The sequence below is a fragment of the Myotis davidii genome, unplaced genomic scaffold (assembly GCF_000327345.1).
Source record: "Myotis davidii unplaced genomic scaffold, ASM32734v1 scaffold732, whole genome shotgun sequence".
NCBI classification, from domain to species: domain Eukaryota; kingdom Metazoa; phylum Chordata; class Mammalia; order Chiroptera; family Vespertilionidae; genus Myotis; species Myotis davidii.
In genome coordinates this window covers 1,288,411-1,305,165 of record NW_006284349.1, presented here as the reverse complement: position 1 = coordinate 1,305,165, position 16,755 = coordinate 1,288,411, and the positions used below count along the sequence as shown (strand labels likewise).

The window sequence follows — 16,755 nt, the reverse complement described above, 5'->3', positions numbered from 1 at the left end:
AACCATCCGGGTCAGGCAAAGGGGAGGAAAGAGACCGATGCATTCCAGAAAGAAAGGGAAAGCCAGCTGGGGGTAAAACAAAAAATAAAAGGAAGGGCCAGCAGCAGACCATCCCTGGGGAGTGAACAAGCCCTAATCCCTCCCCTGCTGAGTATTCAGGTCAGGAAGCAGAATGTGGTCTGGGCTGTGCGCAGGGAGGAATCTGCCTCCCACCTGAAGGTGAAGAAGAAGTCATCCCAGGAAACAAAGGTCAATTAGAAGCTATAGCCTCTAGGGAAGTCATCCTTTGATCTAGAGACCCACAGGGTGTATTACCCCCCATGAATCCACTTTACTGACATCACAGAAAGACTCAGAACTCACTAATCAATATGGAAACAAACAATTCTTCCAGATCACCTTCCCACAAAGAGACTATAGACAGTCATACTAAGAACATAAAACAGGACAAAAACATTTTATTTTTACCTTATTGGGGATATTCTGCAAAACATCAACAAATTTAAAAATGCTGTCTGGGTCATAAAACTATCAGGAGGCTGCAAAGGTAACCTCTGTCCTGGTTAAGCACAGGCTACAAACAACTATCTTTCCAGTTCGAATGGTGGTTCCTGTGTGTGTTCAGGAAATCCTTTGAAGCTTTTCAGCCTCGGCTATAAAAAGGGACAGGTAGCTAACAGTGAATTTTCAGACGCTATAACGATTAATATATTTTTCTTTGAAGACATGCCAAAAAAGCAAGAATATCAATAATATACTCACTCGGTCACTTAACAAAAATGCATTCGGCGTGTGTACTACTATGTATCAAGCCCTGTGCCAAGGCCGGGAGGAACAATGGTCAGCAAGGGGGGCCTGGCTCCTGCCCACAGAAATTCCCACCTTTTTGCTTGGCCCCTTATTTATCCTCCGAGAGCAAGTGTGGGTTACAGGGAGAGCGCCTGAAACACACGGAGGGCTAAATACACCTGGGCTCTGAGCCAGAGGCCGGCATGTCCTCCAACACCGGTCAGACAACAGAAGGATCCTGGAGACTGCGGCGTCCGCCTCTCCAGTGGAAACTCTACGGACCACATCCCGAACCTGCTCCACACAGTGTTCTCACTGGCATCGTGGGACTTCTGAGCACACAACAAAAGCAAATCACCCCTCGAGAATCGCAGAAATCTCACTAGCACTAAACTTTTAGTATGCCGTGGACGGGTGCTTAACTTTTCTCTCTTCTCGACCGTATGAACAAAGGAAAAAAATAGTTAAATAGGGGATAATTCAAGTATGTTCACCACATACTCACTGTCCCGCCTCTGGACAAAGGGCCTCCCTATGAAGGGGGCTGTCAGACGAAGCAGAGAGGAGGAGGGACAGTGAGGATCTACGCTGTGACCGTCTGCAGAAGGACTTGGACAATGCCCTCGAGGTAGGCAGCAGCCCAGGATGCACAGCAATGAAGCCCCCGGAGAGGAAATACTGTGATCATGAGCTAGCTTATACCTCCAACTCAGTGGTTCTAAAAAATGTGAAATAAGAACAAAAGCAACTATTATTTTAAGGGCTATAATTAACCTTAACCAAAAGTGTGTGAGGGGGTGCACAGAGGGGTGAAAGTGACTAAAAGGAAGATACAGCACAATGAGAAGACGACATTTCTCTTATTCTTGATAAATGTGGAGCCAACGGCCCCTTCGAGTGAACTAGCCCAGACGCTCACCGTGTGCACATTTGCCATCTTTCAAAACTCCCAAGGATTTTTTTTTTTGTCTAAATCAGATTTTGACATAATCATTACCATGTCTAACATTTCTCAAACAAAATCATGACCCTAATTTGTTAAAAATTTTTCTTTATGTTGACAAGGTGATAGAACTCTATTTTTTCCCCAGCTTTGTTGAGATATTTTTTTACTTTGTTTGACTGAGTAGAGTTAAACAATCATTTAACCGCTTAAGTTATGGCAGTAATCGGGGGAGAAAAATTAAAGATTTAGAAGATCACAGGTGTTGAGAACAGGACACCTACCTCAGTGTCTCCGGTCCTCTGTTGCCGCCTCTGAGGCCTCTGGGGGATTTGTCCTTTTCAGAGTCAGTGTCCAGCTCGGACCCACTGCTACTGGACTGCCCGCGTTTTCTCTTGGTTTTCTTGTGGTGCTGATGCTTCCTCTTCTTCTTTTTCTCCTTCTTCTTTTTCCTGCTTGCTTGTCTGAGGTTTCTGTTCGAGTCACTTTCATCTGATAGCTCTGATTTCAGAGGACTCCTGTTTGGGAAAATCCACATTAGACTTTTTAGAAGAGAATGAGAGGAAATAATATGTAAATAAGTAACCAAATAAACAAGTATATAAAAGGACATTCTAAAAGTGCTCACACAGACTTACTATTTGCCCATATATCATAAATTTCTTCCTGGATCACAACTCACCTTAAAATAAAAGTTGGATCTAAAGTAAAACCAGGTAAAGAAATTCTAATAGCTTCTGAAGCTATACTTTGATATCTAAACATTTTTAAATGAAAGTAATCTACCAGTTATTTTATCAAATATAGTATTTTTAAAAGCAACATTAGAAAAGGTTTCTTTTCTTTTTTTTTTTTAAATATACTTCATTAATTTTTTACAGAGAGGAAGGGAGAAGGATAGTTAGAAACATCAATGAGAGAGAAACACCGATCAGCTGCCTGCTGCACACCCCTCACTGGGGATGTGCCCGCAACCAAGGTACATGCCCTTGCCTGGAATCGAACTCGGGACCCTTCAGTCCGCAGGCCGACGTTCTATCCACTGAGCCAAACCGGTTAGGGCAAAGTTTATTTTCTTTATCTTTACTGAAATATCTACAAACAACTCCCTCTCATGTATCAACTACTCTCAACTTTCAAAGGCTTCTTCCGCTTTGGGAGAACATGGCTTCCGGGGGTTCATCGTATTAATGGACCATCTTGGCGGGGGAGTGAGCTCATTTCTCAATTCAATGATCTACAACAATATTCTTTCAAAGCTGGGTAGAGATGTGTACCATTTTGCTTTTCCCAACGTTTTTATGAGATTTCTCCTACGCTATTGTGGAGGTCTAGAAGGAGCCACCCCAAGGAGTGCCTCAGTGATATGCAGATTGTTTTAAGCTAAAGGCAATTTTAGCTTCAGGCTCAAGAGAAACTTCTCTCTCCCCAATTCCTTAACTACTTAGAAGAAGCTGAATTAGAGACCCTGGTCCATAAGAGATTGTCATAGCTTCTTCTGACCTACCTATAGGTCAGGAAACTTCTATTTTACTAAAGGTCTGCTCTTATCATCCTGCAATGACCTTCTGAAGGCACCTCACCTCACCCCTCATTCAGGATGTCTCCCTTTCTATCTCTGAACCTCCCATGCATGCGGGGTCTCTTCCTCTCTCCTGTATGTGGGGTTCCCGTGCACACTATGTTAAATTCTATTTTCTCTTGTCAATCTACCTCCTGTTGAAATATTATTTTGCTAGCCAAAAAGAACCAGAGGAAAGAAAGGAAAAACTTCCCCCTTCCCCACATTATATTACGCAAGCGCCTTCTATTTTTACAAAAATGTTGAAAATGCAACTGAAGAAATAGCTGAATTCTATGTTTATCAATATTCTAAAGGTTACTAATGAGGTTAGTAAATGAGAGTCACAGTGATGCCATTTCCCTCATGGGCTAATTACTGGCAGTAACTGTGTCACGCAGTTGCCACTGCAATGCAAAGGGGGAAAGGAATAAGAGTGAGGTAAGGGAAAATAGTCAAAGGTCGCCTCATTACTCTCAGCGAGAGCTTTACTTAGCTCTTTTGTCACAGGGTTTTCTAAGGAGGCTCCTTCAGGCTAACCCATGGGTGGTCACCGACAAAGACTCAAACTCCATCTCCCAAAAGTACTACCTCGTCAGTGGTGACCCTTCAGAAACAAGAGCTGCGGCCTCTTCAGCTTGTTGGCTCAGCGTTGTGACGGTTTCAACACAAAAGCTTGGGTTGCTCAGCCAATCTAATTCTGCACACGCAAAAGAGAGAAAAGACCAATGAAACGAGCTCAGTATGATTTCTAAGGCAGGAAATCCATCTTACCAGCTCACATCCTCATTCACAGCCAATGTCAGCCAGACATTTAGAATAGTCCACAGAAGCGGAAGGTAATCCATGAAATTTTTATTTCACAGGGCATGGGGCTGGAATCCTCTGTGACACGGGGCTGCGGCTTAAGCAAAAGCCAGGTAACAAGTGTGGCCTAAAAGGCAACCAGGCTTTATGCATTCCATCCACTCTCCTGAGCAGGAAGGCCGTGTAAGCATTAGTTTTTAATGACCTCAAATGTGATTTAGGCAATTCCAAAAAGTTAAAAAATCAAGTCATGCATAAAAGCCCGCCATACTTACCATTATCACAGAAGAGTAAGACTCTTTTCTTTAAAAGAATATTCTAATGTTCTATCTGAGTTAACATAAACCTGTCCTTATAACAAACACTCCTCTGAAAATAGAAACACAAGGGTGGCTCAGTTGGTTGGAGTATCATCCATCCCATACACCAAAAAGTTGTGGGTTTGGTCCCCAGTCAGAGTACATATGAGAGGCAACTGATCAGGTGAAGATTTAAAAACACACACACACAAGGTGTCAACTTTTCTAACTAAAGTTAAAATGATATAAGATACTAACAGTGACTGTCCTGGCCAGTGTGGCTCGGTTGGCTGGAGTGTCATCCCATGCCCCAAAAAGTGGCGAGTTCAAGTCCCAGTAGGGCCAGGGCGGGAGGCAACCAACCGACTGATGTTTCTCTCTCTCCCTCTCTCCCTTCCTCTCTGTAAAATCAACAAATAAAAATAAATAGTAACAATGATTATTAATAACAGATTAAATGTCCGAAACAATTTTTCTGCTTACCCATTAATTTCTAACTCTTCTACAATGAACTATTTATAAATTACTTATTTTCTAACTTTTAGGTGTCTCAGCTATGAAGGAAAGTAAGAAAATCATAGGTCGGGAGAAGGAAGGGGGCCCGACGAGGGGTTTATATCTGTCCTACTTTGTTTTAGGATGGGTGGTCAGGGCATATTCTTAGGCTGAAAAGATGGGTGCAGTTAGAATAGAAAAGGGTAATTAGATTTTTAACAGTTGTACTGGCATATTATTTATATACCATAAGGTTTAACCTTATAAAATGTACAATTCAGTGGGATTTAGAATATTTAGAATATGGTGTCATATCACTATAAAATAATTTTAGGACATTTTCATCATCCCAAAAGAAACCCCATACCTGTTAACAGTTACTCTCCACCACCCACCTCCTACTCTCCCACCCCAACTCCAGTCCTAGGTAACCACTTATCATTTTTCTCTACATACTTGCCTATTTAGGACTTTTAATATAAACAAGATCATACAACACATGGTCTTTTGTGTTGGACCCAGTGCCTGGCATACAGTAGTAGGAGTTTAATAAATATTTGTAACTGGCTTCTCTCACTTGACATGTTTTCAAGATTCATCCATGCTATAGCATGTACCACTACTTTATTCCTTTTTATTGCCGAATAATATTTTATGGATTATACCACATTTTACCTATTCATCAGTTAATGGATACTTCGGTTGTTTCCACTTTGGGGCTATGATGAATATCGCTGTCATAAACATTCATGTGCAGGTTTTTATATGAACGCATGTTTTCATTTCTCCTGGGCTGATGTCTAGGAGCAGATTTGCTAGGTAACTCATGCTTGGCATTATGAGGAACTGCCAGGCTGTTTTCCAAACTGGCTGCACCATTTTACATTCCCACTAACAATGTATGAGGATTCCAATTTCTCCACATCCTTGCCAACTTGCTACTGTGTTTTATATTACAGTCGTCTGAGTGGTGTGATATATTTTCTCATTGTAGTTTTGATTTCCATTTCCCTGATGATTACTGATATTGAGCAACTTTTCATGTGTTCATTGCCATTCATACTGGACTAGAAACAGCTATTCATTGCCCATTTCTTACTTGGATTGCCTTTTTGTTATTGAGTTATAAGAGTTCTTTACATATTTTGTATTCTAGTCCCTGGTGACAAGTATTTTGTTTTCTTCACTGCTATACCCCAGCACTGGACCCAGTGCCTGGCATACAGTAGTAGGAGTTTAATAAATATTTGTGAAAAACAGGAAAGGAAGGAAGGAAAATTCCTCAGGAGAAGAGCTATGTTAAAAAGCACAGGAAAGGGGGAAAGAAGAGAGGGATTCTAATTAAGTGCCTACAGTAGGCCAAGCATCAGGGTAAGCACTGTACATCTTTATCTGTTAATCCTCTATGGGATGATGATCTCTGCTATATAGCAGAGGAAACTAAGGCTCAAAGGGACTAAGTCATTTATAAAGTCAGACCCAGTAAGTGCTAAACAACTGTGCACACAATCTTTTTTCTACTGTCTCCTTGTTCCTTCTGAGGTTGGTTCCCTTCCCTTGGGCCTAATTCCCGGCAAGAGGCATGTGAAAATAGTTCCGGTTGCTTGCTGAGATGACAATTATTTCCACAACAACTGGATTCTAGAGTGAAGAGAGGGAAAGAAAAGCGGGGAGAGATGGAAAAAACATGCAAGGAGAGGTGCTCTCGAACAATTCCGGTGTATTTTTACATAAAGATTCTAGATGGTGACAACAGCTTGAAGGAAAGGTAAATAAATACAATGTCAAAAAACACAGTGTGCCTATCCAAAGTCCTTGAGAAGGTACAAGAAGGAGTTTTTAAGGGTGCAATTAAAGCATATAGGATCATGGGGGCGGGGGGAGAGTGGAGAGAGAGAGAGTATAAAGGACTAACAACTCTTGGGTTTTAAACGCAAATAATCACTGGCCCTCAGTGTGACCTTCATTTCAAATGATCTTTTGTCAGTGTAAACCAAGCATGTCAAACTCACAGCCCACGGGCCGCATGTGGCCCACAATGAATATTTTTGCGGCCCAGCCAATATAATGGTATGTAAGAATCATTTTAATAAAATTTCATAACTTAATTTTTACAATATCCTATTATACATAATTATTAATAACAAACTACAACGTTCGCTAATGACTGATTACTAGAATCGTGTTGCATTCATTTCCCTTCCATGCCTTCCACGCAGGCGCACCATTTCTCTCCACTAATACTAGCAGCGAATATTTTAGCAGCCGAGTGCCACGTCATTGGTCTTGGACTGACTTGTTTGGTGTGCACAACAGGAAGTATTTCGCTTTGGAGAACAAGAAAAAGAGGTTTATTTACCTTACGCTTATTAATTTGTGCAGTTATTCAGTGTCTGGTAATGTTTAAGAAAAAATATTTTTATTAAAATGTTCTATTATTTTATGTTAACGATGACTCATTTATTTCAGCCCTTTGTATTCACATGTCTCTATCGAAATAAACCTACGTTCCATGAAAATTGAAGCTCTTGATTTTTTGCGGCCACATAAACTTAAACCTTGTTTATTTGGCCTGTGTTAGCCTTTGAGTTTGACATGCTTGTTCTAAACTAAAGGTCAACAACTCACACCCCTATAGGGTCCAGGTTAGTAATGATTACTGTGACACTATAGGGAGTGACAACAGAAAAAAGACAAAACAAAAATATTTTGCCAGCCAAACAAATACATCAACTGGTTTCCAGCTTCCCTCTTCCTCTTCCAACTCCTTTCTTCCCAAATTAATAGCAACACGAGGGCAGAAGCCATAATCACTCACTCCTGTATTCCCAACTCCCAGCACAAAGTAACTGGACTCATAAATATTTGTCCTATAATGAATGAATAAAGATCTGAACCATATCTTTTCATCTTTGTATCCCAGCACCTAATTTACTGAACAAATGGAAGAGATTTTAAAAAGTATGCCATTAGATAGGTATAAAGTACAACTATTATAACTCCTCTAGACTTCACTGTAAATAGAGATTTAATAATTTAAAGAATAGAGTATTGAATGCTTACTACGTACCGGGCACAGTTCTCGGCTTTGGGGGGTACAGTGGTGAACAAGATAGGCCAGGCCTCTGCTCCTATAGTGCTTATACTTAATCACAACCTTATACTTATCATAAATTCGGAATCACAACTGGATAAAGTATCCAATTTTATACCCATTCCCCATCCTATTATAACCAAATAGCATTGATTACTAGTTTGTTTAAGTGAACTCAGGTGAAGGCCACACCTCCAGGGATGGTAATTCAAAAGACATTTCTAGGGCTCATTGCATAAATAAATTAGCATATGTATTAAGGAAGGAGTTCCTTTAAAAAGAATGAGCCAAGCTCTTCATTTTGATCAAAACCCTTACTTTGTGACAAAGAATCTGACAGCACAAACATTCCTACAAAAAGCACCAGAAAACGTGGCTCAAAACTACACCTAAAAATGGTGAGCCCTGGCTGGTTTGGCTAGAGCGTCGGCCTCTGGACTGATGGGTCCCAGGTTCGATTCCAGTCAGAGGCACATGCCTGGGTTGTGGGCTCGATCCCCGGTGTGGGGTATGCATGAGGCAGCCAATCAGTGATTCTCTCTCATCATTGATGTTTCTATCTCTCTCTCCCCCCTCTCCTTTCCTCTCTGAAATCAATAAAAATATTTTTTAAAGTGGTGATTAAAGAGAACCTAGGCAAATTCAGCTCTTGCATGAAGTAAACCTACAATGTGAAAACACCCAGACCCACAGATAATGTATACACAACCAAAACCAGAGTATGTTAATATCATAATGTGGTTTCTAACACAAGTTCTGGAGTCAGAAGAACCTGTGTTCAAATACTGGCTTTATTATTTATTAGTTGTACAACACTGAATAAAATAATCTGAGTCTCTTTCATTCAGTACTTTTTTTTACTGAGAGCCAGGCACTGTTCTAGATGCTAGGAATGCAAAACCAATAGGACAAACCCAACATGACCCTCAGGGAGCTGACACACTGGCAGTCACTGTATGCAATGGGACAAGCGCCAAAATAGAGAAAACACTCAGCATAAAATCAGAGCACATACTTAGGTCCCCTCATCCAAACTAGATATGGATCAGAGAAGGCTGCCTGGAAGAGCATCTCATTTAAGACCTAAAGCAGCGGTTCTCAACCTGAGGGTCGCGACCCCTTTGGGGGTCGAATGACCCTTTCACAGGGGTTGCCCAAGGCCATCAGAAAAAACATATATAATTACATATTGTTTTGTGATTAATCACTATGCTTTAATTATGTTCAATTTGTAACAATGAAAATACATCCTGCATATCTGATATTTACATTACGATTCATAACAGTAGCAAAATTACAGTTATGAAGTAGCAACGAAAATAATTTTATGGTTGGGGGTCACCCACACATGAGGAACTGTATGAAAGGGTCGCGGCATTAGGAAGGTTGAGAACCACTGACCTAAAGGATGAGAAGGAGTTAGGCAAATATGCTCCCAAGAAACACCGAGGCAGAGGACGCGGCTTATACTATACTTCGGGTTGTCCCAATAGTGTTGAGGAAAGTTCTTCATAAAATAACTGAGCTAACAAATATGGGAGGGATGCTAAAATTAGAAAATAACCATTTTGTAACCTCAACGAAATAACAGAGCTAAGCAATAATCATAAATGGCTGCAAAGATTATTAGGTGAAGACTGACAATGGAAAGTTTACAAAGGGAGTGTTGCTCTTGTCATTTATCTTAGCCAGTATTTATTGGACATCTTGGTATCCTGCATGGATAACGTTTGTAAAATACTATATTTTAAAAATATAGTGGATGAGTCCGGTTGTCCAGGAACCCACTGATGGATCTTAACATCACTAAGGGAGAGAAAACTAGACAGCAGATCTTCCTGATCTGATTCAACACCAAGTGCAGAGCATCTCCAATGAGCTATTTTCAACTAAAAAAAATTATGCCTAAATCTAATTAACTCTCTAGATCTAATTACCAGTTTACAGGAAACACTGGGAGAAGCATATTAAACGACACCAGGAGGATTTGGTGGAAAATATTTATGGGACAAACAATCCAGTTTCCACAACAAATCACAGTGGAAAACAGAGGGGAGGAAGAAACCTTTATACTTAAAAGGCACTGAGAGACATACCCACAAAATGCAACGTTGCATCTTTTTTGGATCCCGACTTAAACCAACTATAAAAGGCCATTTTTGAGACAAGCTGGGAAGTCTGAACATTGACTGACAATGAGATGACATTAATTTCACTGAGTAATACGTTGTTTAAATTTTTAAAAATACAGTACTTTACAAACAACACTTTTATAAACATTATCCATGCAGGATACCCAGACGTCCAATAAGTACTAGTTAAAAGACAAGAGCAACACTCCCCTTATGAACCTTCCACATCACCCTTCCATAATAAAAGGATAAGCCTTTGGCCTGTTACTCAAGTCACTACCTTCCCTCATCACCAGTCCCAACCATATTTCCCAAGGCTCCTATATTTCCTCTATATTTCCTGGACTATTTGCAGTTCTCTGCACAGGTCTCATGTTCCCCTTCCTGCATGCCTTCGAAGGCTCTGGAATGCCCTTCTACTAACTCTATTTGTCTAAACCCTACCCTCTTGAAGACCCGCCTCTAAAGTTAGCTCCTACATAAAGCCTTATATGAAGCTCCCATGAAAAGTCATTATTCCTATAGTTAACCTATCCTATACAGTGGGGCCTTGACTTACGAGTTTAATTCGTTCCGTGGCGGAGCTCGTACCTCAAATTACTCGTATGTCAAATCAAAAAGTGAACGAGACACGTGATGCTGGGCTGATGTTGTGGCATTCACTGTGACGTTCGCTGCACCAACTAGCGGTGGGGTATCTGAAGCTGGCTCCTAACCCGAATTTTAGCTCGCAACTCAAAGCAAAAAATCGGCCGAGAGACGGCTCATATCTCAAAAAACTCATTAGTCGGGGCACTTGTAAGTCAAGGCCCCACGGTATAATAAAACCCTTATATGCAAATCCACTGGTGGCTATGACACGCACTGACCACCAGGGGGCAGATGCTCAATGCAGGAGCTGCCCCTTGGTGGTCAGTGCGCTCACACAGGGGGAGCTCTGCTCAGCCAGAAGCCAGGCTCAAGGTTGGAGAGCTCAGCATCCCTGGCAGGAGCCTCTCCTGCCTCCACTGCAGGCCTCTGGGCAGTAAGGAGCGAGGGGTCCCAGACTGCACAGGCCAGGCTGAGGGACTCCCCCGAGTGCACCAATTGCGTGCATAGGCCTCTAGTGACATCTATAACATCCTGCCTTGTACTGCTATTTCTTTGTTAAGCACCTACTACTGTTCTCTACATTCAGCAAATATGTAGTGAACATCTACTCTATTTTTGACTTACGCTCGGGGCTAAGTGTGCTACAGTGAACAGACAATGTCCTGGACACATGGAGATTAGAGTCAGTAAAGGATGATCAAAATTACACTAATTATATGAGAAATTACAATTATTGTATTACCAGAATATAGATGTCAGAGCCATCTGAGAGGATGTAAGAGGTGTCAGATACAACTGGACTCCGCCACATTAAGCGCATGACTTAGACTTCCTGTACAATTCCCTGTAGGCATACCTCCTATTCCCGAGCTTCCCTGTACTGTGCTTCACAGGTGCTGCATTTTTTACGAATGAAAGACCCTCCACCAACAAGAATACAACTCGCTTAACTGCGGGGTAGTCTGGAACCAAACTCTCAACATCTCGGAGGCATGCCTGTCAGTGCCTCAATTTTTAACACTGCAGGCCTCCAGGGGACTGTTAAGGCTGACATACTACATGATAGGCCATCACCCGGCACACAGTAGGCTCTCAAAAAATAAATGTTACGTCTATTCCAGCCGCTGTGCCTGTCGGGGTGGGGGGGGGGACAGTTTGACTAGGCTTGGGGTTCTCATGCCCCAGCTCTCGGCCTGCCTAAAGCCATGAACCCAATCAGCGTCTCAGGAATAAATACAACAGGAGGAGGGCACCAGAACACCCAGCATTTGCGCCGGGAGTTTCCTTGACGCGTGGAGCATCATTATCACCACTGTATAGGCAAAGTAACTGAGGCTCAGAGGAAGAATGACTTTATGGACGTCCCAGCTCCAGGGTCCCTCCGAGGTCTTTCTCCTTCCGTAACTCTAGGACTCGCGCCCCCAAGGAGCCGGGAGCCGGGAGCCGGGAGCCGGGACCCGGACAGGGGCCCTTCCCAGGAGGCTTTGCAGCGCCGCGGGGAACTCTGGGACACAGGTGGACCAACAAATCCAAAGCCAGGGGGCGGAGGAACTACGTCTTAAGCCCGCCGAGTGTCTTCGTCCCTTCTGTGCGCTTACCTTTCCTGGCGCTCCCGCTATCGGGAGCCTCACTAACGCCCGCAAAGGCCGGGAACAGCGCCATGGTCGCAGGCCGCACCGCCGTTCCCGGCTACATAAATGGCGCCCGGCGAGCGGACGCCGGTAGTGAGGCCATCGTGGTCGCGGTGCACTCTGGGAAGTGTGGTTTTCCTGGCGCTCACTCAGGCGGGGCGGGAAGGGGCGGGGCTGGCAGGGCGGGGCTGGCAGGACGGGGCCACTCCCGGTAATTTGGATACCAGCAAGTTTCCGTGAGAACAGTTTAAAAGGCGGAAACTGGGAGTTGGAATTGTTCGGAGCGGGAAATGCTAGGAAGTTGGGATTGCAATTCCACCCCTGAACTCACACCATCGCTTACTAACCGGGTTAAATTAATCAAACTCTCTAAGCTCCAGTTTCCTTGTCTGCAAAAAGTTTAGAAAATTGAATGAGCATATAGGTAAGGTACTTAATTTACATTGTCCCTGGAAAGCACTTAAAAATTAGCTATTATGTGAGTTGTGACGGCAAGTCTAAGGGAAAGTCATGTGGGATATCCAAATTTCAGTAAGTTTACCATGTTAAATATCTTAGAAATGGCAAAAAAGAATGCAAGGTCATATCAAGTTTAAGTCTTTGCTAGTTAGAAAATACATTTTCCCACCTATGAAGGATGCTTGACTAAAAAACAAAAAAACAACTAATCAAGCCTGCTAGAAATATAGGGGATTTTTTTTTTAAAAAAGACAATTTAAAGACATCATACCACCTAGACTCAATCAACCAAATCCAGAATATGGGAAATTATAGAAAACAACCCAGTTTCTTCAACAAATCAATGGCACAAGGGGATGGAAGATTGCAATAGATGAAAAGACTTTGGAGACCAAATGCAATACAGTGTATGGCCTCATTATGATTCTGATTGGACAAATTGTAAAAAGACCTTTTTTAGGCAAATGGAGAAATAAGAGGAATAAGTGGAGAAATAAGTGGTGAATAAGAGGAGTATTAGATGACATCTAGTAATTCTTTTTTTTAAAATATATTTTATTGATTTTTTACAGAGAGAAAGGGAGAGAGATAGAGAGTTAGAAACATTGATGAGAGAGAAACTGCCTCCTGCACATCCCCCACTGGGGAAGTGCCCGCAACCCAGGTACATGCCCCTGACCAGAATCGAACCCGGGACCTTTCAGTCCGCAGGCTGACGCTCTATCCACTGGGCCAAACTGGTTTCAGTGATCTAGTAATTCTTAATTCTAGACAAACTACTGGCACTAAGGTTCCTTTTAAAAGTGTTAATATGTTAGAGATACATACTCTGTTATTTGCAGGTGAAAATAGATAAATGAAAATATATTATTTGGATCCCTGAGAGTTCGAAGGTCTTCAGAGTTAGAGAGGAAATGAATTAGGAACCAAAAGATGCAAATCTAATCAAGGAATGGACAGACTCTTGCTGCCCCCAAATGAGCACTGTGTGATCCCAAGATGAGCACCCATCAAGCCTCAAAGGCCTCTACGTGGTATTTTCCAAAGGGACTTAGTAGGGCAGTAGTGGTGGTAAACCCTGCATGTCTGCAACTATAAAACTCAGGTCCTACCCAAATCTCTGCTGTTGCCTCAATTAATTGGGGCAGCATCTCCCTCCCTCAGCAGCTCAGCTCTGGTTACTGGGATGGTGACAGTCTTCCCCAGGGCTTCATATCTTCCCACTTCAGGAAAATAACTAATAGGCAGGGTTTAAGAAAATCAAAACCATAGTTTCTGTAGTAAGAAGAAATCTGGATACATTAGATATTTTCTGTACTACAAATGTGTGCAAGAATTTCGCTTGAGATACTCCCTTCTGAGAACAATTTAAAGTGTGTGGTTGAGTAACTGATATAGACTCCTGATTTTAAGTTGAAAGCTTATGAAGCCTAAGCAGCGTTTCAGAACATCTAAAAAAATTCAAAGTTTACCAAATTTAGCCCTGGCTTGTGTGGCTCAGTTGGTTGGGAATTGTCCCATACACCAAAAGGTTGTGGGTTCAATTCCTAGTCAGGCACATGCCCAGGCTGTGAGTTCGATCCCCAATAAGGGGTGTGCAGGAGGCAACCAACTGATGTTCTGTTCTCACAACAATGTTTCTCTTTCTCCCTCTCTCTAAAAATCAATAAAATTACTTTAAAAAATAATAAAATTTACCTAATTTGTGAGTATAATTGGGACTTTATAAAAATTAATACTTGAAAAAGATTGATGTATTGTCAGGTGGTAACTGAAGTACCTGAAAAGGAAAGAAAATGTATTCAATATATAACTTTATATGAAATGTATAAATTCCAGCAGAGGTCAGCAAACATTTTCTTAACGGGTCAGGTAGTAAATAGGTTAAGCTTTGTGGGCCAGAGGCTCTCTGTCACAACTATTCAGTTGTGCCATTTATTGGGAAAGCAGCCATTCTATATAATAAAAGCCTAATATGCTAAGTGTCCAGTCATCTGGTCGGCCATTCAAGCAATCAAAGCGTAATATGCTAATGATATGCTAAGGCAGCTCAACTGCTTATTATGATGTGCACTGACCAACAGGGGGCAGTCAACTGATGGACCAGTCGCTATGATGTGCACTGACCACCAGGGGGCAGACACTCTGACAGGTAGGTGAGCTTGCTTCTGGGGTTTGGCCAATTGGGACTGAGTGAGATGGGCCGGATATGCCCTGGAGCCCTCCCGTGGTCCCTCCCCAACTGGCCAACCTCCTGCGTCCCTCCCTGGCCCCAATCATGCACCAGTGGGGTCCCTCAGACTGGCCTGCACCCTCTCGCAATCCAGGCTGAGGGTCTCCCCACCCCCAAGTGCACGAATTTCATGCACCAGGGCTCTAGTAGATAATAAACATATAAATGAATGGACATGGCTGAGTTCTAATAAAAAGTTATTTATAAAAACAAGTAGCAAGCCCTAGGCTAGAGTTTGCCAACCCCAAAGGGCCTTCTATTAAACTGGGCAGCCTTTATAAATTGAAACAAACAGTATTCAAGACCCCTTGAAATTATTGCTAAATTTTATAGACTTAAAATTTTAAGCAGAACTTGAACGTTTAAGGACATCGTTCTTCAATTAAAACATTTATTATTACATAGCCAACATTTATTATTACATAGCTGTTAAAATTTTATTTTTTATTGTTAAAATTGTATAGGCATTATAGTAGTGTTGTGGTTATATGTTTCTTAAAGAGTCCATACTTTTTTAGAAGTACATACTAAAATATTTGCAGGGGAAAAGGTATGATGCCTAGGATTTGCTTCCAGTATGGGAGGGAGTTCATGGGTGGAGGTATGGTTGAAATAAGGTTGGCCCTAAATTAGTAATGTTGAAGCTAGGTAATGTGTTCATGGGGGTTCATACATTATTTGGAACTTTTTTGTTAGGTATGTTTAAATGTTCCATAATACAGAAATTTTAGACTAAAAATTTTTAAGTTTTTTAAAGCATAACAATAAGTAGGAACAAACTACTGATAAAACAACATGAATGAATCTCAAAATCTGTATAATCTGGACCAAAAAAAAAAAAAAGCCAGACCCAAAAGAGTGCTTACTGTATGAATCTATTTCTATAAAATTCTAGAAAATGCAAATAAAAATGTAATGACAGGAAGCAGATCAGTGGTTTCCTGGCTCCGGGAGCAGAGGCGGGGAGCCGCTCTTTGAGGTGATGGAAATGTTTGTTATCTTGATTGTAGTGGTTGTGGTTTCATGGCTGTGTAACCACCTGGTTTTTTAAAAGCTTAAAAACACACTAAGGTTTTGAATTTGTTGTTTTAATAAACGGAACACCAACCTTTTAAACCAGGGATCTGGAAAGGCCGACATAGTAAATATTTTAGACTTAGCAGGACATAAGGTCTCTGTGGCAACTACACTGATATTTGAATTTCACACAGTTTTCACATGTCTCAAAATATTACTCGCTCCATTTTTTCCGACATTTATAAATGTAAAAACGATTTTTAAGTCATGAGCCATACAAATTGGAGTGGGCAGATTTGACCCAGGCCATAGTTTGCTGGACTCCTACAAACTTTTTGCCATTAGACAAAACTAAAAGTAAACTTTTGAATAGTCTTTTCTATATAGGAAAAACCATTCAGAAGGCACAAAACAGCTCACTTTATTATTATTATTATTAGTAGTAGTAGTAGTAGAGTCCTGGTGCATGAAATTTGTGCACCGGTAGGGTCCCTAGGCCTGGCCGGGGATCAGGGCTAATCTGTGGGGCGATTGAAGGACCACCCTGGCACCCACCTTGGCCGGCCTGGTGCAACCCGCCTGGGGGCCCCACCCACCATCGCTGCTGATCACCTCCCTCTGCGGGAGGCAACTGGCAGTGTGATCGGGAGGATGTGGGGGGTGATGCCACCTGCTCGCCACCTGGCCCCACCCCCTGATCACCC

At 42.0% G+C, this 16,755-nt stretch overlaps 1 protein-coding gene across 2 annotated transcripts in view; it reads right to left on the bottom strand.

Moving 5' to 3' along the window:
* NRDE2 (NRDE-2, necessary for RNA interference, domain containing) overlaps positions 1–12,517 on the bottom strand; it is a 36,342-nt gene extending 23,825 nt beyond the window's left edge. The window contains exons 1-3 of one of the 2 annotated variants that reach the window (XM_006754720.2): positions 12,310–12,517; positions 3,885–3,993; positions 2,017–2,250 (exon numbers count right to left, since the gene is read on the bottom strand). In XM_006754720.2, coding sequence (XP_006754783.1) covers positions 2,017–2,250; positions 3,885–3,993; positions 12,310–12,373 — 407 coding nt within the window. In that variant the 5' untranslated portion in view covers positions 12,374–12,517. The remainder of the gene's footprint in view (positions 1–2,016; positions 2,251–3,884; positions 3,994–12,309) is intronic. The other variant, XM_015571431.1, reaches the window with a different exon arrangement.
* Between the last annotated feature and the right edge of the window lie 4,238 nt (positions 12,518–16,755).